General features: G+C 42.2%; 1 protein-coding gene across 9 annotated transcripts; it reads right to left on the reverse strand.

Moving 5' to 3' along the window:
• Positions 1-844: 844 nt before the first annotated feature.
• MYB (MYB proto-oncogene, transcription factor) lies at positions 845-27,664 on the reverse strand. 9 transcript variants are annotated; one of them, XM_021540549.2, is made up of 16 exons: positions 27,642-27,664; positions 23,876-23,993; positions 22,173-22,244; positions 21,417-21,509; positions 20,801-21,021; positions 19,052-19,289; positions 18,183-18,263; positions 17,647-17,742; positions 16,049-16,306; positions 14,632-14,997; positions 12,981-13,123; positions 12,272-12,386; positions 12,060-12,185; positions 11,274-11,384; positions 10,528-10,635; positions 845-1,000 (listed from the first exon to the last, which is right to left on the reverse strand). In XM_021540549.2, the coding sequence occupies exons 1-16, from the start codon at positions 27,662-27,664 to the stop codon at positions 884-886; spliced, it is 2,286 nt and encodes a 761-aa protein (XP_021396224.2). In that variant the 3' UTR covers positions 845-883. The 9 variants fall into 9 exon arrangements, with proteins under 9 accessions (XP_021396224.2, XP_021396225.2, XP_021396223.2 ...); XM_021540550.2 differs by having other exon boundaries at positions 16,097-16,306; positions 17,638-17,742; XM_021540548.2 differs by having other exon boundaries at positions 17,638-17,742.

A 27,664-nucleotide genomic window follows, 5' to 3' on the forward strand; every position in this document is an offset into this window, starting at 1 on the left:
ATAAATGATGTAAAAAAATTAAAACAAAAAGGTCTGAAATGCTAGTGCATAGTCAATTAGCTAACATCAACATTTGTTTTTTTCCATATAAAGCTCTACTGCTCCTTTTACACTAGCAGCATGTCTACACGCTAAGGTCTGTAGCAGCAAAACACAGTATTCATTTGGCATTTACAAAATTAAATTACTGAATAAAAATATATTTTTTTCTCATAAATCTATGTTTCATACAGTAATATTTTTTAAAGCAAGCTAATTACCCCCCCAACAGAAACACACAACGTATAATGGCCTAGAACCAAAACAGAAAGGAGTATTTCAAGAGGCATGGATGTTTGAGCATTCACGATCTTGATCAGCTTTCCCCTTTTACACAGACAAGCGTTTGTAGTAATGCTTTTCACTTCGGTATTTTACACCAATTCATTTTGTTCAGTGATTTAAAATATATCTGTGTGAGTACCTGCTCTTTTATTATTAAAAAACAAAGTAAAAAAAGAAACAAACTAAACCCCACCCCTAACTAGCACATCACTGAAATAACAATACTGGTGTATTAAGTCTGTTTGATCTCAAAAAGTACAAGAAAAATTACCTTTATTATAAGACTGCACTTAAGATTATTAATTACCGATTCAAACTCAATACCTAATAATTTAGGCAAGTATCATTAAAAAAACAAAAACTCTTAAGTTGGGTGAAATCCAACAAGAATATATATGCTGAGTGACTAAATGCACTTTGTGCTGCTCCCAACTGTTGTACCACAACAAAGATAGGCTCTTCTCCCATTCATGAAAAGTTCTCATGCAGAGGAACAGGAATTTCCCAGTGGAGGTGAAGTGTTCTCAAAACCATAATGCTTCTCTGTGTGTCGACCCTTTCACATCACCAGAGTCCGTGTGGGGAAGGTGGCCATGTATTTGCGTGCCTGATCTGCCAGAGCCATCTGATCCTCAATCTTCCCGCAGGACGCCGACTCCCAGGTGTTGTTCAGATGCTAAATTAGCAGAGAGAGAGATTTAGTTTGAGTGCTGTGTGATTTATCCATAGTTGTCCTGTCCCCTGAGAAATTGAAATCTCAACACAACAGGCAAAAACATGTCACCCTGACTTCTCAGTATTGACCACAGGGGCAGATAGACCAGATGATCTGCAGAGGGGACACCACAGGAGATCCAAATTTTCCTGCTTCTCTCTGACAGTGTCTTTTCTATAAGGCCATAGCTACAAGCCTTGCCTTTAATCCTTTAAGAAGGTCTAAATTAAAATGTACTTAGCAGGCCAACTTTATGGTCAACAGAGCACAGACAGGCTACAGCGCACAGTTAAAATATTCAATGTTACGACCATGAACAAATTCCTGCTGAACCTACATTCTAAAAATGCAGCTGCTCTGTCCTGGAGCTCCCTAAGGGGACCTGACAACCTCGGCAGCCTGCCCAGTGCTGCCGAGGATTCCCGCGCTCCAAGCTGCTTTCACCTGTGTGAGCGATCAGCACCCGCCCAGCAACTCGGCTCCTCTGGCAAAGGAGGAGGGAGGGGGGCTCGACTCTCGGCAGAAACAGCTTTTTAATTATCGTGTAAGCCATTTCACTTCTTGTGGTATTTATGGAGGTTGCAGACACCATTTAGTATAATGGTAAAATGAGATAAACCTATCTGCAGAGGGCTGTGTGTGCTGTATATATTTACTCACTACACATGTGAGACATTTCTCATTGCCTTGAGCTATAAACAGCAATGAAATTTCAAAGCTCCTGGAATTTACCAGGATACACACTTTTATTTTTTTCTATTGAACTTTCTCACTTAGTCAGTGTGTCTGCTTTTCCACACTGAAACTTTCTCTAAGACCTGAATAAAACCTCTATTATCACACAGTTAACTGTACAAATAGTCTGCATTCCAAAACTGCACACAATTGTGCTTATCTTTCCACAAGGGGATCCCAGCACTGCTGAATACTGAGAGGGTGCATGCTCAGGATTCACCAGTAAAGACAAGTCAAGAGAAACCCTTCTCAGTTCTCCATTGCATTTGAATAGGATCATCTTTGCAGTACAATAACTACATTGCTCAAAGAGACGTCCAAAGCTTTCCCAACCTCTAGGACACTGGATGAATCATAATTAGTGGACTGCAAAGCATCTGCAGAACTGTCCTGGCATGCCCATGGCTCTTTCTGCCAACTTCTAGTTGCTAACTTTGCAAGAGGATCCTTAAATTATTCTCTGGCCTAAATACTTACAGAATGCTCTTCTGACTGCAAACAGTGTTATCTGACACATACAGATAGTAAAAGGCTGGGCAACTATGAAATACAGATAATTTCATGTAACATGCCCTAATCAGGGTACTACTACAAACACAAGGGACCGAGGTTCCTGCCTTGGAGGGCTTAAAGTCTGAAAGGGACAAACCCAGTGAATAACTAAACAAGTGTGCTAGTCTTCTGCAAATTTCTGCTGGGCTTCCCTAGACATAGCTTTCTCTTCTCTGTAAGGAAGTTCCAAATGCTGCCTCTTCTCCTGGATGCCATTTTGCAAGCAAAACTGCTGAACTTCAGCAGGAGTTCCCTTTCTGAAGGAGAACCAGGTCAGACCTCAAATCATTATATTTCTGCAGTTTTTGTGGGAAAGCTGCATCTGTGAAGTGAACAGACATGCCATACACCTCTTTTCTAGAGCTGTGGACCTTTGTGCTGTGGCTCAGCTGTGGGCATATGCCAGAAAGCAGATGTGACACACTTTCTGCGTGCCACAGACCCTCATGCAACACACCACAGCTCCTTTCATGTTTTGGTTAAACAACTTCTAGTGTAACTTTTTCAAAGGCACCTACACAAGCTGGGAACCTACAACTCCCTATTGATCCTCAGCAAGACTCAGGCACCTGTGCATATTTTCCCCTGCTGTTTTAGAGGTATTTGCGTAAGGAACCAAATTAATGCCTGGTATAAAGCCATTGGTTCTACTTAGAAGTTGGATTTTTTTCTGCACACCTCAAAAGCAGCTGATAGTTCTCATATATCCATGATTTGCAAGGACAGAAATATGTGTCAAACCAGTATTTCCCCCTGTGATCCCCCAAAGCTTCAATGGACCAGTCTAGAAATTAGAGATCAGCAGTACCTTAAATAACTGAAAATATGTAAGGAAAAGTTCATTTGTCACAGTATGTCAATTTCTGAAAACTATAAGTAACTTCAGGTAAGGAGTGTCCCTATTTCATAAATTAGGCTTCATTGTTAGTATCTACACTGAGCTCTTTGTATTAACAGCCATGTGCTTAGTAGGAAAAAAAAAATCTGTATCCTGGTATCACCAACATCTCAGCAGGCTGCTACATGTCACTCATTCCATGGAAAGCCTGGTCTTCATCTTTAGCCTGATGTCAGTGTGGCAGAAGCTGCTCAGGCAGGCAGTAACCCTTTGCCCTCCCACTGGGCTTGGCTGCCCCAGGGAGCATTGGGCAGCAAGCAAGGAGGACCAGCTCCACCCCTCACTTGAGCCTGCTTGAAACAACTTCAGCTTTGCTGTAGGGACATTAAAGTTTTCATCCATGTATTATTTTTCCCAGTAAATTACACTACTTACACTTTTTCCCTTCTCCCTATTGTGACAAATTTATAACAAGAGGCTAACTTTGCATCTGGGTGATGATGGTGAGAGCTCTGCTCCAGTGAAGAAAGAATTGGACCCAAAGTAATATGTTTTCTGATGCAGCATATTTACTAACAGTTTTCCATTCTACCCTTGGGGAACTCAGATAACATTTAAGTGGGTATTTTTAATAAACATTTTCTGTCTGAAGCCCTGACTCTCGGCAGCCAACACAAAACAAAGCACAATGCCTTGCCAGCCCTGCAGCACAGTGCCAGAGGCACGTGTAAAAGTCATCCTGATGGGATCAGTTTTCCTTCCCTCCTTGGCAGGGAGTGCTGGGTCCTACAACCCAGGCAGAGTGCCTTGCTGGGCCTGGTCACACACAGCTATGGGATCTGTTTGTAAAAAGGAATGCCACAATGCTTCCTTCCACACCAGCATGGCAGCAGTACCCAACACATGTATCAGAAGCAAAGAGACCCAAGGCAGAAAGCTAGAGGCATGCAGGAAAATAGCACAGAAACACTCCTGTTGCAGAATGCTCATTGCATCCTCCTGACCACACTTACAAGTCTAACTCTGCAAATCAATGGAAGGAAACAAGATCTTTGTAACCAGATGCCAGAAGGTCTGACCCATACCTCACCAAAATTGATGGACATGTTTTCATTAATCCAGTGGATTCATCAAGCCTAACTTCAGTCAGTGAGGTGTTTGTTTTGGCACCTAAATTCCTAGCCAATGGGGAGTGAAAGTGATTTCCAGTGTAAATTCTTTCCACATACACAATTTTTTCATTGCCTAACAGGGTAGGAGACCAGTCTTAATTTTGCTGTCAATTAGAAGAGTTTAAACAATTTCAGCCACTACTTCCACTGTATTTTTCTCTTCCAAACACAGCAGTTTCTCTCTTTAAGTTAAATCAGGAGTGGAGGGGGAAAAGAAAGTATAGTGCTACAAGTTCTCATAGGATTAAATTACAGATCAGGGTACAATTCCAGCTATGTCATTCTCCCTGTCCCTTTTCTTTTATTCTCTCTCCTTTTTTTTTTTTTTTTTTTTTTTAACCTCAACAATCCTACCAGCACATCCTTCTCCTGGCAGCAAAACTACTTTATTTATCCTGTAATATGCCTTCAACTGCCCTCAGGCAAATGTGAACTGTAAACAAACTGTCAAAGACGTAACTGGGATATCCAGTTAAAGCACTTTAAATAAAAACTTGGACCATCTAGAGAAAACAGACCAGAGTAAGGGAAGAAAACAATATGGAAAGGTGCTTTTCTTACAGAACTAGTCATTCTGCTCTTGTAGCCCAGACTGCTTTTTCATGTACTGTCTCTGTAGCTTAAGAAACCTCCTGTGTTACAACACCTTTTGTGTTAGAAGCCAATGCCAAAACCAAACACTGCTGCAGTCCTGCAGTGCCGAGCTCCTGAACTGATCAAAGTCCAGTAGAAATCCTTGGGCAAAGAACTCTGTTAGAAGACACCTTTTACATCTCTGCTCTGCTGGCAGGTAGCTTCAGCAACTCTAGCAAAGCTAGTGGTGTTACAAACATTACCACTAATTTAGCCAAGCTTTGCTGGTATTTAAAAAAAGCTACTGTATGTAAAACATTTTAAATGCTCAGACTATTAGAAGGTCTCTTATTGTGTTTCCCTGCTGCAAAAGCTGGATTTCTTGTCAGCTTTCCCTTAGATTACATGGTATAGATTGCCTGCAGAATGTGCCACTGAAAAGAAGGCTTGCAACAGAAATGCAGCACTCCTGAAACAGTAAAACAATGCACTAAACAAAACAATTTCTAGCAGAATACAATAGACAGGATATGAGTAATATGGCTTTCTATTCTGTAAGGATGCAGAACTGGTACGACAGTAAAGACTAATTAAAAACTAAAGTGACCATAAATTAATTTTTTATCTCATTTGACAAGACAGACCACTATTTCTACCCCTGCTGCTGGCTTTCCTCTGGGGCACAGGACAGACTTCTAAACTCTGGGGCTTTCTGAGCTGCTCAGAAATACAGCTTCCTAAATGTGAAAGAATAAGATGGTCTAACCTTTCAGGTTTTATTATAAGCATGATACCAGAGCTAGAAAGAGCTATTGATGGCATTTTTAAGAGCTTAACCCTGAAGTTCTTGCTCAGCTAAAACTCCTGCTTAAGATATATGAACTTCCCAAGTAAGATGAATGGATGAGATATGGAAGTGGGCTAATCATCTGCAACTCATACTAGGATATTCTTCCTCTTTCCAGTAATCTTTTTTTTTTTTTTCCCACAGATCAGAATATATTGCTGCAAATGTGACTAATAGTTAAGCTGTCACTTTTCTTCTTGAGAGACCATCGCCAAGTCAGGGCAGCTGTAACTTCCAATCGGTTTGCAACCCAAATTCTGCTGACCTGGGAGGAAAACATGCAATGACTGCCTGTAACTTTGAACCTTCTCTGGCTCCCTCAGCTGTGGCAAGCATATCTTTTTCCTGTATATCACTCACTGGGGACAGAAGGGGCAACACAAGTGAGAGAAACCTCTGGGGCTACCTTCCCCTGCTGTGCAAATCTCAAACACAGCATGCTTCCCCCTCTCCCTTGATTAAACAAAGGAAAATATGAGATTTTAGGACCTTTTTCCCTCAAAAAGCCATGGAGCAGAAACAGAGAAAACTTGCTGCTGTTGGAGAAGACCATGCTGCCCTCCTGGCCATTTTATCTTACAACCAGCTGCAAATAAAACAACATTTCACTTTTTAAACTGAGAAAATTAAGCTTCATGACAGCTCAAACACTTGAAAAAAGGTCAACCAAGTAACTGTTTTAAAATCCTTTAAACTTACTCTTTGAAGAAAATGGCTACATAAACCGCTGAAAGTCAGGAAATTCAAGCTGAAATGTGTCAGTCTGTGGTTAAAAAAATGGAAAGTGACAGGAGCTAGGGGTTGAAGAACATTCTCTTTAGCTTGCAGGGCTTCTACCTTGTGTTGTTTCCTTTGTTACTGGGGGAAGAAGATATCAAAGCAGTGCTATTTTCTTAAAAGGCTCCATTTCATGGTGTCTTTTGATAGCCTGCAGGGTTAGGTGGAAGGTCTGTGATTTAGCCTACTTTTCTATCTGTTAAAATGTCTGTGTTAGGATAGTTTGAATTATGTACTGCTACAGAACATAATGTGAAATAAAATTTAACTTTTACATAGGAAGGGCCAGAAACAGAGGTGTTTTTATGTAACCTCTTACAAGGCAAAATTCGAGCACATGCTCAGTACAGATCATCTTTTTGTCTTGGTAGTGGAGTATGTTATAGAGACCAAAATCTCCCTGACACGCAATTAAGTGACAAAAATATAGGGTGCAAAAATACAGGTTTTAACTCATCTCATGAATACAAAGCAGAAATATTAGAGATCCATGCAATGGAGAGTAAGTCCACCCCAAGGCAACATGTTGGTTTGGTGAGATGTTCCTGTTCCTGCCAGTCTGACAATACTCCATGCTCAACCATGAGATTTGACACATAGGACAAAAGAGCTGGCGGAACCTCCACGCCTTGCCGGAAAGATCTTAGACAAAACTGCCTTTACATCCTATGTCTTAGGGAGACTTAACAGGGGATTGAACGAGGATAAAGCCCAAACTCTTCCTGGGTCTGTGGCTCTTTTCTCACTTTGCTCTGTACAACATGGACAGCACCAAACTCCAGTGGTGTTACATGGAGCTACCTAACTTCACATGCCAAATGATGCAACATGCTGTTCCTGCTAAGTGATGATGAATCATATTGTGCTATCTGACATGGTCATCAGCTGCTATTTACTAAGTGGCATGTGATCAGTTGGGTATCCAAAATGCAGTAAAAAAATATCATTAGAGATGGGTTTGAACATTTGCTACTCTTGCCTTCTTTGGAACTTAACAGCAAGACAATAAGTAATCAAGGATTTTGATCAGTTTATCCCTATCTAAATATCTTTGTGTAAATGTAGTGCAAATTATTAAAGCAATGGAAACCTGTGGGCTGGTAAATATACTGCCTCCCTCTTTTCTAAGTTCAAATTTAAAAGAAAATGGAATTTTAGGAACCAAGCATATTAAAACCCCTAAGTTTATTGCTGCCTTTGTTTCTCTCTTCCCTTTCCATGCACAGATCCCAAGGCACAGAGATTGCTGTAATTCTTTCTTGGACTGAAGTCAATGAGAATTTGCCTAAGTAAGAACATTTGGATCAGGCCCAAAATATTAACTGCAGCAATGTCAACATACACAGACACAATTAAATTTCACCCACATGAGTTCCCTCATTCTTATTGTCTGCTTTCATGGGATCAGTGGATTTAGTCCAGTTACTTGTTTGTGTCCATGCATGTGTTCATGTATGAGGGTGAGACACCAAACTCTAAACCAGGAAGGGCAGAAAGCATAGGACAGTAACGTGCTAAAATCTGGTCATGTGCAAAAAGCAAACAGTAAAAACAATGACAAGAACAAAGGCTAATGTTTTCCATGGCTTTGCACCCTTTAGACAAGCTATGCCCAGGTCATAGGAGGCCATTTACACTGAGGTGGAGGAGGGGAAGCATTAGGGACAGAGCAGCAGCAGTTTCTGGTGTGAAACAGAGCCAGACTATACATCCTTTCTGAGCTGCACAGGGCCACACTCCTCCCCTCTGACATGAAGCCAAGCAGCTTTACCATTAGTTTTAACCATGATACCAAATCCAAACCAGGGAGTGCAGCCATTGGCAGACAATACTGCATTGTTATAAAAAGTCTGTATTTCATTCTGAAAAAGCTGTCTGTGCCACCATCACAGAAACCTCAAGCATCATTCTTCATTTAAGATTACATTTCAGCTGAAAACCTCAGTGTTCCACCAGCAGAGAGAACAATTTTACCTTCATACTAGTAAACCAAGAAGCTGCCTACTAACTATTCATTTTGGGGCTTTTCACAACTACTTTTTCTTTTTCACAACTACTTTTTCCACCAGCAGAGAGAACAATTTTACCTTCATACTAGTAAACCAAGAAGCTGCCTACTAACTATTCATTTTGGGGCTTTTCACAACTACTTTTTCTTTCAGTTCAACACACTTTAAACACTGAGAGGAGTTGGGAAGTCCTTTTTAACTCAGTTCCTACTTAAGAGAAGGTCCTCTTTATCCAAACAATGAACACACCTGACTTTTAACATGGTTTTCCTAAGCAAGAACTGAACAATTGAATCCAGAATGATCCACAAATTGACTCATGTAAACTTCCTGAACAAAATCAGCATGAGTGAGGACAGAAGGTTAAACAAGCCCTTTCGTTTATAGCAGCTTGTAAAGAAAATATTTTTAGATAGCAGGAAACATAACACCGGTACACCAAAGATCAAAAGATCCTATTTTACAGACCTCTCAGATCCTTCTTTTTTATTACAGCCAGAGTGCAGGAAACTACCACTAATAGGACAACACACAGCCCATGCTTAGCTACCTGAAAATCTTGCTCTAAATCTGTGAAGGAGCCCAGAGTTTGGCTGGGGTCATGGTTGACAGGCAGGTGTTGGGATGCAGTAGGGCTCGTGGGGACCAGCAGCCTCCTCCCACACACCCACTGGCAGCTCCAGCAACCCCCTGCAAAGCTGGAGACCCAAGCTCCTTTGCCATGAGGTGGGTCTGAATTCAGCACTAAATCAGGGGCAAATCTGCAAACCCTTCTCCTGGCTGTCTACCACAGTCCAGCCAAGAAACACAGTTCATGAGGGAGGAGCAGATAAACACTGAGTGAGTCTTTGGCCCCTACAGATGCCCCCATGCCAAGGGGAGTCCTAGCCCTGCTCTCCAAAGATGTTTTTCATCAAATGATTCTGCAGGACAAAATACAAGCCTACTCCATGGCAAACTGTGCCAAATGGGGATGTGTGTAAAGTTTTACTATCTCCTTTTTTAATGCCTGGCTAGAAATGCCTAATCAAAACCAGCCTGTATTTATTCCTTTCTACTGTAAATAATCCCTAATGTAAATTCTAGAAAGAGGGAGGAAAGAAAGGATTAGCCATGTGGACTGCCTGAAAGTCGGGAACTATGGAGTTGCAATTTCCTTCCTGACAGTGACTCACCCTGGGGAATGAGACACTTTCCTTTATTTCTCCCATGTGGAGAAGGGCTACAAAATCACTTAGTCATCTTCCTTGGAAATACAGAAATTATGTTTTGTTTTCTGAATGACTTACCATGAGTTTTACCTGCAGTACACAAGAGCTGCCAAACTGGCTTCTAATGACTTTGGTGGGCTTTGGATCAGCCCCTGTGCAACAGCTCTGTTTTAAAGTGCAGCAAATGTCTGTGTTTGTTAATCCTTGGCAAAAGCACAGACACATAAACCCCAGCCTCACATCTGACTTACATTACAAAATTACACATTTAGCCTTCACTGGAAAAAGCCATCCTGGTGCTGGGCTGAATGGGCAATACTGGCCACACCTGTGCCAGCCAGGCAGTGCTAGAGTCTCTCTTTTCACCCCAAGGCCAGTTACAAGTTCTGGCCACCACCACACCACTCAAATCTCCAAAAGCAGTGCCACCTACAAGAAGTCTATAGAAAAAACCCTCTGGTCCACATTAATTCTTAGTCCTACCAATTCCACACTGCACCCAGCTGAGTTACAACACCCCACAGACAGGGCACTGCCCTGTTTAGCTTCCTGGTTCTGCTGCAGCCACTGTGCCCTCATGCTCCACAGGCAAAGTGAGATCCTCAGCCACATCTGAACATTTCATTCTTCCACACTCAAAACTTAAAATTGCTCTGTGAGAAAGCAATATATATAAATATTTATATATATATATATATATATATATATATGCATGCATATAATGCATATATGTATTTTTATATACAGAGGATACTTTTATCAAAGAATAATTACCTGTAGAGGACTAGCTAGTGGCCTGTTTCTAGGTACTGCAACTGTTTTGTGAAAACTATCATCATCTTCAGACACAGGCATCTTTAAAATGGAACTGGTAAGAAGATTCTGAACAGGAAAAGAAAAAAGAAAAAGGTTTTCAGCAACTCTTGAGAACAACCTGAATTAGAATGCATGTAAGTAAATGCAGGCTGAGTGCAGAAGTTGCTACACTGGGCACAGCCACAGATGAGGAGCAGACCTCAGCCTGGTGTCCCTGGGACTTGGCTTTGCAGGAGCATTGTCCTGTGCAAAGGTTTTCCAGTGAAAATCCCAAATTCAAGAGTAACAGTAATTGAATAGTCCATGAGTCCTGGCAATGCAGAGGGAACTGTGCTCGTGCAAGGTCCCTTTGCAAAAACCACAAGAGTTTCTCTCTCTTTCACCACTTTTTAACTCCATGATCTAGTAATTTCTACACACAGGTGCAGGCATCCTCCAAGTGCAGGTTCTTCAAAGTCTGTGGGCTGCAAAATGACTGCAACTTCTGAAACCTTCTATAGGTATCAGAGTGATAATTAAGAGTAGCATTTTGCTTTTTATGCTTAGTAGATGAAAATGACAGAAATAAGGAATAAAGCCTACTAGTGAAGAAAAACAGAAAAAATATTCTCTTTCTCTTGCATTTAAGAATTGAACAGATGTAAAACAAAGAATGTAAATGTCAAACAAAGAATTCCTTTGATGGCATGAAAACTTATACTTACTGGCACATCTTCCATAGTAGAGCCAGGTGTAAAGAGCTGAGTGTTCAGGTTTTCTCCTTCCCAGTGATTTGAGCAAAAAAAATTTCCAGCTTTATCTGTTGGGGACTCCACCTGAAAGGAGAAAAGGCACGATTCAACCACCACATAACTAACCATGAGATTTCTGTCAGTTGCTTAACAAAATGAACAAATATTCTTCACAGAGGTGCATAATGCATGTTTACAGTAAGATCTTTTACAGCAGCCTTGCTCTTTGCAGAAGAAAAAAGTTCAAGGTTCTCCAAAAACCTCCATCTAATAAAACTTTGAATACTTGCACTCAGTGTTCTGTCAGTATTCAGGAGTTTAATCTCCTAGAAAGGATTGAGAATAAATGTATTTTTAGAACTTTAGTGACAAAGTAATATAATGCAATGTCCTCAAATGTTCAGGTTTCTAAGTCACTCCATGGAGCTTGGTCCCCATGGGGTTTTTCTATACTTTTCACCAATATTTGAAAGATTCAATCCAAATTCATGTCTAATTTTTCTTTTCTTTTTAAGTTTCAAATGAAAACTGCATTAGAACGGCCCAAGCAAACCCCTGCTGAAAACAGCAGAAAGACTTCTATGGAAATCAATGGGAGATGAATTAGACATGCTTAGTGTACTATATGGAACCGACACTAAGATCTTGGGGCTTACATGAAAGAAAAACAGACACAGCTATTTAATAGAAAAGGCATTGCTATAAGTTTCTCAGCAAAGAGTTCTGAATTAAATTGCCTCAGGTAAGTTTGAGATTTACCTCTTGTTTGATTTTCTTCAGCAAAGGGGGTCCACTTTCATGTAGCCCAGCCACTATTGCAGATTCCTCCGACTCCTGCTTGATAACATCCTGCAGATCTTCTACCAGATGAGTTGGAGTTTGAGGCTGAAAGAAAGAAACGTTATATCCAAGTCCCAGAACATCCCTCTGCACTAATATCAAAGCAACTTTTATCATTGTTTCCTTCTTACCAGCATCTTCAAAGGACCGTATTTGATTTCCTGAGCTGCAAGTGCGTTTTTGAATGGAGTGGGTGTTCTTGGAGAGCTTTCTAATATCGACCTCTTGATTGCTGGAGTCCTGAAACTTTAAAAAGAAGGAGAGGAACTTTAAAGGAAGATGCTTGGAAATACTAGCTCTTTACAGAAATGCATGCATAGAGACGGCATTATTGTAAGACTTTGGAAAATATTTCCCTGCCATCCTATAATTCATTTTGCTTTTACAGCAGAACATCCATTTGACTGTGATAAGGTGTAATGGCTTTATTTTAAAAACTGGTGAACCTATATGCATGGTATGATAACCCATCAATAGTCATAAAGTGCAAGTTTTACTCCCAACTAAGAAAAATCTGAATGTGTGAACGAACAGCTCTGCAGGAAGCACAAAATCATAGAATGGTTTAGGTTGGAACAATTCTTGAAGATCATCTAGTTCCAAACACCCAGTCACAGGCAGGCGCACGTTCCACGAGATCAAGTTGCCCAGGGCTTCATCCAGGGATAGGCCATTCACAACATCTCTGGCCAACCTGCTCCAGTGCCTCACCACCCTCTCAGTAAAGGTGAATCGAAACCCACCCCCTTGCAGCCTAAAGCACATGCTGACCCAGCACTTTGGTTGCATGCAAATGTGAAGACATGGACCCTCGTGAGTTCGACAAGACAACAGACTTACACGTGGTTTTCCTTCTGAGCTTTGAAAGTCTGGTCCCTGTGGAACGGGGTGGAAACTGCCATCTTATGGCCACACACCGGCGTGGAGGTAAGTGCAGGGTTGTCCAGGTTCAAGTTTTCGTGATTGGATGAGGTGTTTAAGAACTGCACATGTGGAAAGAAAAAATTAACAGGAACGTCCAGATTACATGGCAGACCTCTTAAGCTGACTTTATTCAACAAAGGAAAAATAATTTATTTTCTTCTGATTGACATGAGTCACTCTCCTGATCCTATGATGTGAGTAGGGGTATGTGGGGTACCTGACTACATTGTGAAAAAAATGGTTTGGCTCAGGAAGCTAGAAAGGGAAATTCTAAAGGAAATGGCACTCTGTTCCAATGAGAAAAACTTTCCATCACTTTCACAGTCTGATTTGGATTTTCTCCAAATAAATTTTAATTAAGAGCAGTGTGCCCAAGAAACTGGGTGAAAATGAGCAAGGGATGTTTCAAAAACAAACCCACAGGAAACAGGATTAAATTCCACAAATATTTATATGGGGCATCTAGGGGCTATTAGGGCAGTGAAAGTGTTGATGACAGGAAAATAAATTTCCTTTCACCTATCTCAAAAAAAAGTTCTTCATTTTCAGAGTATAAAATGAAAGCTGCCACCTGTGATGGGAGCGTGGAATACTTTGGAATGGAAACGGCTGACTGAAAAAGAGGCAGCATTATTTGTTTGGAGAAGATTGCTCTTGCATATGCTCTACCTAGTAATCTAAAATATTGTTTCTATTTCTAGTCTACAAACCTGTGAGCATAGTGGTATCCTATATTCTGACAACAATTCAATGTTCTTCTAGATTCTGTCACGTTATAAAAATGTGGCATGTAAGAAAATCTGGCTTTCACTGGAAAAATGACATATGATTAAAATAGCTGATAAGTAATGGGAAATACAGTGGGAAATCATTACATGAAATCTTTTACTATCCTTCATGAAATAGTATTTCTTTGACATCAAAGACTAAAGGAAACTAACACAAACAAACAAAAAATCCAAAACACTTTTAAATAGTGCTACAGCTGTGAAACAAAGCAACCATCATCAGGAATTTCAAACTGCACGCCAGGCCATTTTAACAGGCCATTTTCCTCCTCATTCCTATTCCACTCCAACTCTCATGGCCTGGGCAGAGGATGGCAAGTGTGATTTGAATTTTCTGGTTGTTGTCAGTTTGTCTCACAACCTGAATGCTATTTAAATGCAGTTTGGGGTTTTCTAGGTCAATGAATCATACTGTAAGTGGACAGAGATGGAAAGTATCACAGATGATCAGAAATGTTGAACTCTAGTAGTTGGAGTTAGCAGCAACAGTAAAGCAAGGAGTCACACTCCCCTAACAAAAAAGAGCCAAAAAGGCAAAACCCCAAAACACAAAAAAACAAGCCCCACAGATGAATTTAAAAGACAAGAATCAACAGTTAGCGTGCTGATTAACTAAACTCAGCAGTGAAGACTAGGAGCAGTGAGAAGATTCAAACACGGAATGAAATCAACAAGCACAACGGTAATTAGTCATTTGTTCCAAAGGATTAGTTTCTAAATTGTTAAGAGTGGGGTGACTTTTGAGAATTAGTAACATCTGTGCAGAAGTCTTGATCTACCTGCGAGGGAGAGAAGGGCAGGCTTTTGACAGGGGAGCACTTAGGAGGAGTTGAGCTGCTGACGTCAGCTAGGACCAAGGTGCTACCGTGGCCACTGGCTGAGGGGCTGCAGTGCCCTCTCCTTTTGCGAAGAAGGACCCACGGAGCCGCACTGCCCTGTGAGGCAGATAAGGTCTTTGGTGAGCCAAGAGAGCCCTGACTCAACATGACTTTGCTCAAATTTGTGGTGGGCTGTCCTTGAGGTCTACAAGCACTGCCCCCTCTTTGCTGAAGCTGAGCGACTTTGCCTGAGGGAGCTCTGCTAGCCGGAGTGTCTGTGTCTTCAAAGAATTCAAAACTGCTGAGATCACCCCATGATGAAGGATCCTGAAACAACGTGGGAGGCACGGAGCTATAAGACAGTGTATAGTGCCACCTCATGAAAATACAGCGCTAGGATATGTCTGTAACCAACAACAACAACAAAGACTTTCCCAGTTCAGTTTAGCCTGACCCTGTTCATAGGAGCAGCAACACTGTGAACACAATTTGTGTTTTCAATACATACCTTGATCTTATCAAACTGTCTGACATCCTAATAGTGTTGCTGGCAACTGAATCCCTAACGAATGAGTCAAATTATGTCCTTATTATTTGCCTGCCCAGTGTTTTCTGCTTGGTATGATGATGGTGCCTTTTGTTACAAAAAAAATGTGTGCTGTAGACCAAGACCGGCTCCTCCTAACATGCAATGCTGCTCTGGATGTGCTGAAAGGGAAATGATACCAAACGAAGCAGACATCTCTGCTTCTGAAGGAGGTTGTCACCAAAAAATGTAATTCAATGTACTACTTCTTTACATGTAGCATCCCAGAGACTGCAATGACAAGAGGTCCTTGTCAATGTCAGTCATATACTTGACATTTAGATGTGTGTTTACAATCCTTCACATAAGTCAGGGAAAGTCCCTTAAATTTTGAAAAGCAGCTATAGAGGCTACAACTAAAAATTCTAAAAAATGATGCAGATACATGAGCAGCCACACCCAAACCTATGGCATGTACCACTTCAAATATCAATAAATATCCAAAGCACTGTTTAAAATTTTTCATGGTATCTCTGATTGTATTATAAAGAGACTTAAAATTGAGAGATTGTCTCAAGCTCCTACTGTGCACTTGCTGAAACTCACACTCCCATTCCAAGATGTAGCAGGAAAGGGAGACACCCATAAAAAGCATATGCATCCATGCTTGAGGGCTTTGTTTGCAAGCAGCTGCGTTTTGTCATGTCAGAAAGTAAGTTTCAGATCCTAGAACAACTTGAAGTTACTCGGGGGGGAAAAAAAAATCAACGACCACATTTAGGACAATCCCAGCTCCTCACCCCTTACTCCTTGACCATGCACAAAGCCACCTGAGGCAGAGAGTCTACTTACGGAGTCTATTAACTGGAGTGTTTCAGCAAATTCTAAGAGATTCTTAACATTATCCAGGATGTTGCTCTGGTGAACAATCATGCACCGTGCAGGGGATGCACTTTCCTCAGGTAAGCAACCGTGATCCACTGGTGGAGATGGAGTACAGTGGTGATGCTCCCCCAAACAGGAAACAGGTGCACTGTCACCACTGGTCCTGGTACTGTCAGCAATTGTGGTGCTGTGCCAGCCGGGGTAGTTTGATGTGTGGTTCTGTGTCTAAAGGAAGAAGAAGAAAAAAAAAAAGAAGAAAAGGGAGGGGGGAAAGGCAGAAGGAACTTAGCAATGAAATTGCACAAGGTGTCAGATGCCACTGGAAGAAAGATAAAAGTAGTTGCATCATCATCTAAAAGCTTATGCCTATGAAACAATTGTCAAGATGTTTCCTTTCATCAGTGCAAGATCTTGTTTTAAGTAATACTGGCATTGTATTTGTTATCCCAAAATTACCTCATAATTTACTTCCAGGATTATAGGCATATATCATTACTAGCACATAATCAATTCATACTTCGTTATTCCAAGTGCTCAAAAAGTGTCTGCAAGTCCTTTTCTGTAAGAAGCAAGAGGCGTCAGGATTTCCCTACTGAGCGCTCAGCACTGTAGAAGGCTAAAAGGTTTTAGAGTTAGAGTTGCTTTTGTCTGGTTATCTCCTTTTCTTCTGCTATCCCTGTCTAATGCTACAGCTTACACCAATGCAATGAAGGGGCTGTCAAATCAACGTGGTTAGGAAAGCAGAAGAACAAATTAACAGAAGTTTCTTTCCAGTGTGATCATGCAACAGAAGAAATTGCAAAACATTAACTAAAGTTAAAAAGTGGCCAAACTAACGTATCATGCATGCAATTCTTTTACTATTCTTTTAAATATTACCCAAAAAAAAAAAAAAGAAAAAAAGAATCTGCTGGCTATCACCTATCTTCAAAAATGATTTTCGGATTCTTGGCTTTGGTGACAGTGTTAAGTAGTTACACAAGGGTTTTCACACATTAACATCCAATGGCATATACAATGAGAATTCAGTAATAGCCAGCACTTGCTCCACACATGCAGTTATGAAGAATCTAACATTATTCAGAGGAGTAAATCAAATTCTCAAACATGCACCAAGTCTGAAGCTTACAAAGTGTATAAAACACAGCTGAAGGAAAGAATACAACAGAGAAGAAAAATCTAATGCACAGGCACTACATTTTCATCACATGAAGCATTGCACACTTTCAGAAACACAGATCCTGTTATTGCTTAAAGGTCTGTAGGATTTTCAACTTTTGTACAATCATCATGTTTCCAATATTACATCAAGTTATGGAGCCCAATTCTGCTCCCACTTTACAACGTAATATACATGCAAATTTTTTTGATTTTATTTTCCATAAAAGAATTTACGAAGCAGATACAAATTACATATGTGCTATGTTTCATCCTTTAAAAACGGAAATATAGAGCCTTGATTAGTACTGAAGGCAGAAGGGGAGTAAAAAGTTAAAAAGACAAGCACTGGGGTAAGGCTGCTATCCCTCCATCCAAGCACACAGTGACAATCTTACTGGTAATGCCTGCTGCCCTTTCAGTTCATTCTCAGTCGACATTAGTAGCAACTCTAATTCCTTTATTCGCTTTTCTTTCTCAGGGTCTTCATCATTATAGTGTCTCTGAAATTAAGAGTTAAGGGAAAAGAAAAGATAAAGGTCTGATAGGATGTAGCAACTAAAATGCTCATGGTTTGCCGACCTGTGGTTATAACAGCCAAATTAGATTCCAAGATGAAACAAATGTCAATTGTGTTTTTCACTACCAAAGTCTCTGCTGAATTTCAGTACAGACATTTGAAATGGAGAAAGTGAAGGCCATCACACCAGATGTCAACTACTGCATTTAAAATCCGCTTCAGAAGGAGCAATTATTAGCCATGTTAGAATTCCCTGACAGAGCATACCATTTAACTAAAATTCAACACCACACCCGACCTTCCCCATTTTCTCTTTTCATCACACTTAATACATTAAAATGTTCCCTTAATGTACAATGTCTGCATTTTAGTTTATCAAATATTTAAGAAATTGACTCTTGAAATAAGGTTCAAGTTATCTACCTGGATAGCTGCAGCAGCTGGCTGAGGTACATTGACAATATTTACATGCAGTGCTACTGGATACGGGATCTGACCAGGAACCTAGGTCAAAAAGCAAAACTCGATTATTTCCATCATTTTATCTGCTTGCAATTGTTAATTTGTATTAAACATACTTTGATGTTAGGTACTTAATATTTCTAGTCTGTGGAGATGAAATAGCAAAAAAAAATAATAATGTTTACAAGAAAAATAACCAGGTTTTTGGGAATATGACAGGAAGTATTAGAGAGAAAAATTAATATATGAAATATATACCCTTTCTGAACTAGAAAAGATGCATCATTTACAGACACATTTGTAAAGATTTTCTAAATTGAAGTGAAATAGCAAAAGACACAATTTATTACCATGTAAAACTCTACAATGCAACTGTCTGAAGCAGGAGCCTATTTCATTATTAATCATTAATGGAAAAGAAATCTGATTAAAAACAATACTTGTTCACTTGGTTCTGACAGGCAACCCACAAACAGAATACTACTAAAGAGAATGTGGGAGATTTTGATATGGAACACAGAATTAACGAGATTCAAGTTATATTCAAGAAATTTAATATTCACAACTCTAAGGTATATGTTAACTGCTCCCAAGACATTAAACCACTGTACCTGGTTCCACCACCTGAATCCCACCAGTTTGAAATGTATTTATTTTCACCACTGAACAAAGTACAAGTCAAAGAAATCCTCATCTGACATCAAACACATCCAAGTCCACCAAGACGAAGAAGATCCTTCGTGCTGAAACCAGGCATAGCTAAACTGGATCCATCTGTTCAATGAGGCAAAACAAACATCCCCCCTACACTGACATTTTCAGGCACTCACGTTCTGAGGCTCAGGGATGTGGTAGTAGGGGTAGTCACTGCTCAGCGGGGGCTGGCTGGCCACCGGCAGCTGGGCGGGTGGCGATGGGTTGTGAGCAAAGGCCATCAAGTGGTTGTTCTTCTGAAAGCCAGCAGCTGCTGAGGAATGGCAGGCTTTGGAGGACTCCTGCAGGTAGCCCTCCTGCTCAACCTTCCGGCGCATGGTGGAGTTCCAGTGGTTCTTGATAGCATTATCAGTTCTGCAACAGAAATACAGATGTTCAAATATGAGCATTTCCAATTCAGACAGGTCAATGGGCAGGGAACTCCTGTTGGCATTTCTGTTTAAATCCTGAGCAATTTTCTGACCTTCCTTCTACCCCCATCACTACAGATGCTATTTCCAAGAATGCTAGTCTCAGGAAAGATGCTCAGTATAAAAGTTAGGGAAAAAGAAAAGTGGGCTACAGGTGGTTACATACTTTTTAAAGCAATCTCTCATGACTTGCATCCTCAAATTGTAAGAAATTACTAATTTCATCTTCACCTCATTCCCATGAAGTGAGGAGAAAACAAAGGCTAATATCTCTTTGAGGTTATCCTAAAGGAATGCCAACATCATCTTCCTTTATCTTAATAATTCAGTGCAGTCTTATTGTGTCTCATTGCTGGAAAGGAAGATTGTGGAGAACAGTTGTGAATAGACTAACTTCCAAGCAATTTTCCAGCTGGTCACCTTGACAGCAACAACAACATGCTGCACACACAAAATCAGTAAACAAAACTGTTGGGATTTTTCTTAGATGCAGAAAAACTGAGATTCAAATCCTCACATATATGAGTCAGGAAAAGCAAACTTACCAACTCTGTGAGATTTTAAAGAGTATGCTTTAAAACAGCTCTGCTATTTGAAAAACATCACCACTGCATGTTATCATTCAAAGTAGTATCTGATGTGTGGAAGCCACGAAAATATTTCCAAGGGCTAATTCCTTCTTTGTTATCTTCTAGAAGGTAAAAGCAGCCCAGGGAATGACTGTTTTAAGGGCTATCATGATCTTAGGCCTTATATTTAGGTCTATCAAGTAGCAGGAAGAAAAGTAGGAAGGGAAACCTCTCCCTTGCTTACATTATTTGCTTGCCCACATTTTGAGTCACTTTTAATCAAGCCAGTAAGACACTGAATCTTTGAGTTTATATACAAGCTGTACAAAAGGTTTCAGTGAGACAAGTATTTCCTAGACCAGAGTTTGACAAGAAAGTTTGTCCTCTTTTACACATGTTTTTTTAACAGGTCAAAATCATCTGGATGGTTCAAGAGCAAATAAAGAAGTTGAATAAGTCTTCTCTTAAATAATTTTGAATAAACAGACTGGACTTCATGTTGAAGGCATACCCTTAGCTGAGTGTAAATTATGCTCCACTTGCAGAGCCTGATCCTTCCCTGTTAAATTGATTTAAATTTTGATAGTCATCACAGACACAAATAAGACTGCATAGACATTTGGGAAACTGTTATGGTCTTGCTCCAGCTATTGGCTTTTTAACCCATGGCAAACATTAAAAGCCTGTAAAAATAACACACTGCTGTGTGTACTGACCAAACAGTGAAGTTCCCCACTGAGAAAAACACACACTGGTGTCACTGGCTTCCCAGGTTTTGATTCCAAAATTTTTTTCCATTTATACATTGCAGCCTGAGGCAACCAAAACAGACTACTCAGACCTGCAGCTTTTTCCTTTTTTAGGAGCTAAAAGCATATGTCATTACCGTCCAGGCAGCAACTTTGCAATCTCTGCCCATCTGTTTCCCAGTCTCTTGTGTGCCTGGTAAATAATTCTATCTTCCTCTTCTGTCCAGGAGGTTTTCTTCACTTCTGGATTCAAATGGTTGTGCCATCTCTCCCTGCACTGTTTTCCAATCCTTCCCTTCAAATGCTTAGCAATGACAGACCAGCGCTTTGGACCATATTTCTGCACGAGCTCTATTACCTTCAAAGAAGGACATAAAAACTGTCTGTATTTAATGATGCATGATGAATCAATGAAATTATTTTCTGTGGTGAAGCAATATTTTCAACAACATTTCTCAAAACTGCCAAAGTAAAACTTACAGCAATTAAAGTTCCCCACTTCCCATTCATATTTTTACCCAAAAGGAAAAATCTGGTAATAGTTAAGGCATTTCTAGGCTGCAATTCCACATTACAGTGCTGTAAAGCAACAGTAATTTATTTGCATAGCAAACTTTGAAAGTACTACACAAATACAATCTGCCTCTGGCCATAATAATGTTGAGACCACCAAAGTTTCCAGGAGTTTTGCCGCAGCACTTGAAATCTGCTTGTAAGGTATTAATCAAACAGAAAGAAAAACTGATTACCTACCCTTTGATCCTCCTCTTTAGTCCATGGACCTTTAATAAGTTCTGGGTTTAGTACCTTCTGCCATCGGTGCTGGCACTGAACATCTGTCCGATTCTAGTGAAATGTGAAATACACAAAGTGGACAACTCTTTAGAAAAGAGCAAAGTAGAGTGAGAATGCTCTTACTTACATACACTTGTTTTAATGTATTTCACCACCAGCTGAGACTACTAAACAACACAAAGTGATACAGTAAGTCTGAGAAGAAGGTGGTCAGCTAGCAATTTTCTCACAGAACAGATAAGGTTTCCATCACTTCTGCATTGAGGACTCCATCACCAAAACTACACAAATTTTATCTTCCCCACCTGCACAATATCTGGCATGCTTTCACATGCAGTATTTCAGCAACAGCCAAACACAAAGCTATTTTCTTCAAAATCATACTTAGAATTCACCAAAGTGTTGTTTTTTTTTTTTTGCTGTGCTGAGACATTTTGTTTCATTGTCTTATTGACCACCTACTGTGCAAGTCCTCACCATCCCCCATTTTTGCTTGCTTGATTTTTTCCAACCTTTTCTGAGAAGTACAAGGAAAAATAAATATAAGGGTTTTCACAGTAATCCAACTGAATTTCTAAGTCTCCATTTGTGGAAGTTTTATATCTCCCCTGAAAATGTAACTATAAAGCAACCACTCCCCTTCCCCTTTATCAAGGAAACCCTTTGATAAAGAGTTGCTACTAAGCCTGGAAACAGAAACCAATATCCACTTACAGGAAGGAAATTGGCAATGACTTTCCAGTCTTCTGTGCCATTCTGCTCCACAAGCTTCTTCAACTTCTCATCCTGAATCATAAATCCCCCCACAGATACAATTAATATTGCAATCTCTTATTATTCAAAAGAAATATCTTTTAAAATTCATTCTTGTAGCTTCTTATGCATCTACTTCTGCTTTCTGAGCATCAGGGAGGGTGTCTGTAGACTTTGCATGCTAATTCCTAAAACAAGATTTTTCTACTCCTTTGGATTTTGGTAGGTTCTTTACTGCGTTGCAGGAGAAAGACTGACTTCTTCCATGCTGTTCTCTGACTCACAATATACATTCCCCTTTTACTCATCAAAGCAATGTAACTGTTATTCTTGGACTGGATTTACAGGAGGAAATGGGTGTTTAGATTCCAAGCATCAGAAAAACCTTGAAATTCAGTAACACTCAGGCACTCAGCTACCTGGGAACCTCTGAAAATCACAGCCTTAAGCTTTATATGTCTTGCAAGTAATGGGAGTTCCAGTGATTTGCTCATGGCCTATCCACCTACAATAAATGCACAATAAAACAAACAGCTCCTTTTTGCTCCTGCATTGTGTGAGGGAATTTTGCATACTTGTAAATAGCAAAAAATTTGGCCCAATCTTTTTAATATTAAGGCCAGAAATACAGCCCCTAAAGACAAAAGAAACCAATCTTATGTACTGGGAAAGATCAAGATAGAGTAAAACAAACCAGAAATGCCCCAAGAGATAAGAGGAGAAGAGTAACCCTCTCCTTCCCCAGTTAGCACCTCCCAGTATGCTCCCACTTCATTAAACAGGACAATCAATGGCCATTGGACTTCATGGCCATCCTTTCTTCCCTGGCCACATCACAACCATGTCCACCTTTGTAAGGGCAGGCTGTGGTTTAAAATAAATAAATAAAAAGCTTGCAAGGGGTGACCTGCCACTGTTTTTACATCAATACACATTGTTAGAGAAGAGAAAGTCAAAACATAACTCAAGAACTGTATTAATGTATTCCACAACAAACTCAAACCAGTTAAAAGGCTAAAGGAGAGCCACCTGGCAAAGGAGTTTGATACCACAATTTTCCCAAAAAGTGAGCACAAGGGTATCATGACTAAAGCACATTCTGACCTGAAAAGCAAAATACATCTTGAATTCCCAGTTTTGGTACTGCTGGATTTCTCTCCTCCAGCTTTTTCTTCGCTTCCACTTGGAATCATAACAGTTCAATTAAAGTGCAAAATTCCAGTGGTACAGAAGGACTGCAGCAGTTTTTGCCACAGTGGTTTGCTGCTGTGGGACACTGAACACACATTAGCTCTCACATAGCAACAGTTTCCAAACAGAAAGAGGCAAGTAGCAACAACAAAGCACTGCTACAGGTGATTTGGAATCTGCTTCTCCAACAGGGATTACAGTTTCACACATCACATACTTTAACACAGAGCATGGTGGAAATTAAAAGGTTGTGTTTATATATTTTATTTAAAAGTTAAGAACTATGCTCAAAGTTAAATAAAACACTGAATGTAGCTAGTGGGTCAAAAAAGTTGTCCTCAGATATGGTACTGTCACTGAAGTAAGTTTGCAGATTAGCAATATGGTGAGAACATGAAGCAACTTGGAGAAGAATGTGATCCATGCTCTCTCTTATCTTTATACATGCAGGAGAAGAATGAACTTGGATTTACCTCTTCACGAGTCCACCTGGTTTTTCCTAGGTGACGTTTTCCAGTCTTAGGAAGCAGACCATCATAGTCATGATCATACACCTCAACATCTTCTTCATCATCATCACTACTATATATACTGCAAAAGGAAACACAGTGAGACAGAGTGGAGCATGAGGACTTGAGCTACTTAATTACAAAACACAAAAAGCCCCCCGCTACAATCCTTACAAAGGTTACACAGATAAAAGTTTTAAAACTTGCACAACAAGATTTTGTTCTGCATTCTGTTGTTCTAGTATTCTGAACTGGTTCTGCTGTTTTTGGTATCCACAGATACCGGCAAAGGGCTGGCAACCTTCGTATTACTGTGCATGTTTAGACCTGCTCCTAATGTTAGATCAGTGGTGAATTACACATTTGGCAAACTTTCAACCAATGAAGGTTTCAAATTAAAATACAATGTTTGGGACAATAAAGACAACTAGAGGCTGTGTCCAGTATGTGAGTACATGTTTAAGATCTTTAACTCGTGCCATACATTCTGAAAAACATTAGTGCTTTTGTGTTCTTTAATACAGCAGATTGTTCTACTGCTCCAAAATAAAACTGACCGTGTAGCAAAACAAAAAGCTAAACAATAACCTTGTCTGAGAAAATGTTTACGGGCCCTATATGAGAAGGCACAAGCTTTTACAATAAGCAAAGACAGTAAGTGGCAGCATTAACATGCAATAAGCTCTAATATAAAATATGCCCTCCATTTATGGGTTTGGACAGATAAGAACTGAGGACAAGTTTAATATCCTGCAACCAACAAATGAATGAACCCTTCTATATTCTCCATTTCTATAACTTTATTACCTCTACTGTATTTCTAAATCCCTCATACTGTTTTTGAAATACTTTGCTCACCTAATTCATGACTAAGGGATTTCCCCAGAGGCTATCTATGGGTAAAAAGGACTCCATGACTCTTCACAAACAGCACTTGCTCTACCTAGCTGACTAAATCTAAAAGAGAGTGTTTTGCAACAAGATGTACCTTTCTGGTGGACAGTATTTTACCTCTAACTTTTAAGGTATGAGCAGCAGTTCTGATACTTCAGCTAAAAGATGCTAGCCATGAGTGTTAGAAAGGAGTCAGTGTCATTAAGATTAAAAACTGTGATATATCTGATGGTATGGTATGGTATGGTATGGTATGGTATGGTATGGTATGGTATGGTATGGTAGTTAAAAGTATGACTAAGACATTAAAATAAAGTTATTTTGTAATAAAGTTAACAGGCACTGTTTATGCTGTTAACCTGTTTTCAGGAGATGACTTTCAATTAAGTTGCAGTGAAGCACCATGACTGTCAAGATGTGAACACCTCCAAAAGGCAAGCTACTGAACATAATTCTTTAAAGTACTGGACTAATCACACCCTACATCTTCCACACAGTTTTCTGGCCTGTGTAATGAAAGAACATGCTTACATGCTACATGTAAAAAGTTTTCCACAGCCTGCTGTGATGTGTGTGGTCATCCTGCAGCCTCTGCCGGGTGCCCCTGACTCACCCAACCAGCCCATCGCCACTACCCTCAACTCGTGCCCATCGCGCCGCAGTCCTGCAGCCCCACGATTCGCTCCCTATTTCCCAGACCCCGGAACCTCTGGGAGTAAGCCCCGATGGAAGCTCCCACTTCACACGCACCCCTCGTTGGCAGCTGGAGCCTCCCGTGCTTGAGCAAAAGCTCCCACGCTCCAGCTGCCACCAGCGCGGCTCCGGTCCCCAGCCGCCGCTCAAAGCAGATTCACTTTTCTCAGTGACACACACAGACAGCTGCGCCGCTGCCCATATGGCAAAGGAAGTTTTTGTGGCACAGTTTCCAAGTAGCAGTTTGAAAATGAGTTTTCCGTAGAAGGCAACCGGCAGGACCGCATCCATCCGCGGCGCTTCCTGCGCGGCGGTGCGGGCCGGGCGCCGCAGGGAAACCCCGCTCTGCAGCAGCAGCAGCACAGCATCAGCGGCCAACACGTTTAAGGACTTCAGTGTGGGGCCAGTTCTGTAACAGGGTTATTTAAACGACTGGGGCCTCGCTGGCACCGCAGAACTGAGCAAACTCCACTGTACTGCCTGCGCTCTCCAGCAGGAGAAAAGTGTCCGGGGATTCCGGGACTCTCGGCTGTTTTTTCAGTCAACTTGGCCTTCAGCGGTGCTCTAAAACTTTATTTTGCACCTCCGGCTGCAGCCCTGAAGCCTCCCCCCAAGCGGCTCGGAACGGCACGGCACGGCGCTCCGCCCGGCCGGGACAGCGGGAGTCCCCCGGCCCCCCATCAGCGCCGCGCTGTTCGCCGAGGCAACCGGCTTGTGCAACGATACACGGGGAAAAAAGCAAAAAAAAAAAAAAAAGGGAGAGGTTAAAAAAAAAAAAAAAAAAAAAAAAAAGGAGGTGTAGAGGAAATGACTCGCTGCTGTTACCGTGATTGAAGGAATTCGGGCACCAGCCCCGCGGGGCAGAGCCCGCGCCCGCCGGCGCCGCGCCCGCCGGATCAGGCGGACACCGCGCCGTGCCGCCCCGGCCTCCCAGTCCCGAGCGGCGGACGTGTCCCTGCGGGAGGCGCCCACGAGACAGCGGTAGCTGTCCCTCTCTTTCGGGAGAAACGGGCCGGGTGATTCACCGCCAGCTCAAGCGACAGCCCCGCTCTGACACTGAAAGTACAGCCCGGCGCTCGCCCAGCGGCTCGCCGCCTCCTTCCGCACCGCAAACCCCTCTTCCTTAGAAAGAACCCACCAAGCCCCCAGTCCCACCGGACAGGACCGGCGCCCGGGAAGCGACAGGCAGGGCTGCGACCTCTTCCCCTGTCACAGCCAGCCAAAGGGGAGGGGAGGAGGGGAGGATGCCAGGCTGCAAAGAGAAAAAAGCCTCCACGTGTCCGACCCGCCGTCCCTGGCTAATTAGACAACAACTCCGCTCTGTGCGCCCGCGCGGCAGCGGGGCCACGGACGCGGCCACGCGGCGCTATCGCCCTGTCCGGTCCAGTCCACCGTCTCCGGGGCACCACTGCCCCAGGGGCACCGCCGCCCCCGGGACACCGCCGCCCCCGGCCCCTGCACGGCGTGGCAGGGATCGCCTTGGCCCGGGTGCGCGGCACGCTGGCGGCCACGGGTGACAGCTGCGGCCGAGAGCTCCGTCGGACTCGCAGCCCCCCGCCCGCGCTGCCGCGCTCCTGCGTGTGCCAAGTGGCGTGTACCTGGGAAAAGCTAAGCCACTCAGGCCAGAGTCGCGCTTCCAAGGGCGAAAGGGCCGCACGAATAAAGGAAACAAAAAGTCGAGGGAGCGAACCCAGTCCCCGCACCCGCTGCCCACCTGTCGCCTCAGCCGGCCGGGAATGAATGAATGAATGGGACAAGGACGCGCTACCTGCCGCCGCCGAGCCCGCCAGACATTGTCCCGCCTCGCGGCTGCGGAGCGCGCAGCTCCGTCGGGCTCCGCGCTGGCTCCTGCGGGCGGCGAGCACTGGCCCCCGGCAGGCGTGCAGCGCGGGGCCCGAGCGCCCCGGCACCGGGGCTCCGCGGCGCGTCCCGCCGGGCTGCAGCTCTCCCGGCGCCTCCGGAGGAGGGGAGCGCCTCGGCTCCGGGGGCGGAGTAGACCAGGTGCACGGAGAACGGGGGACTGCCCGCCCGTCCGCCGGGCGAGCCGGTTGCCTGCTGCCGCTTTCTCTCTCTCCCGTCCCGCGCCCCGTCTGACAGGCGCGGAGCGCAGCCGGCCGTCCGCCGCCCGCAGACAGCGGGTTACCTGTGCCGGGGTCTCCGGGACAT

The sequence above is a fragment of the Lonchura striata genome, chromosome 3 (assembly GCF_046129695.1).
Source record: "Lonchura striata isolate bLonStr1 chromosome 3, bLonStr1.mat, whole genome shotgun sequence".
NCBI lineage: Eukaryota > Metazoa > Chordata > Aves > Passeriformes > Estrildidae > Lonchura > Lonchura striata.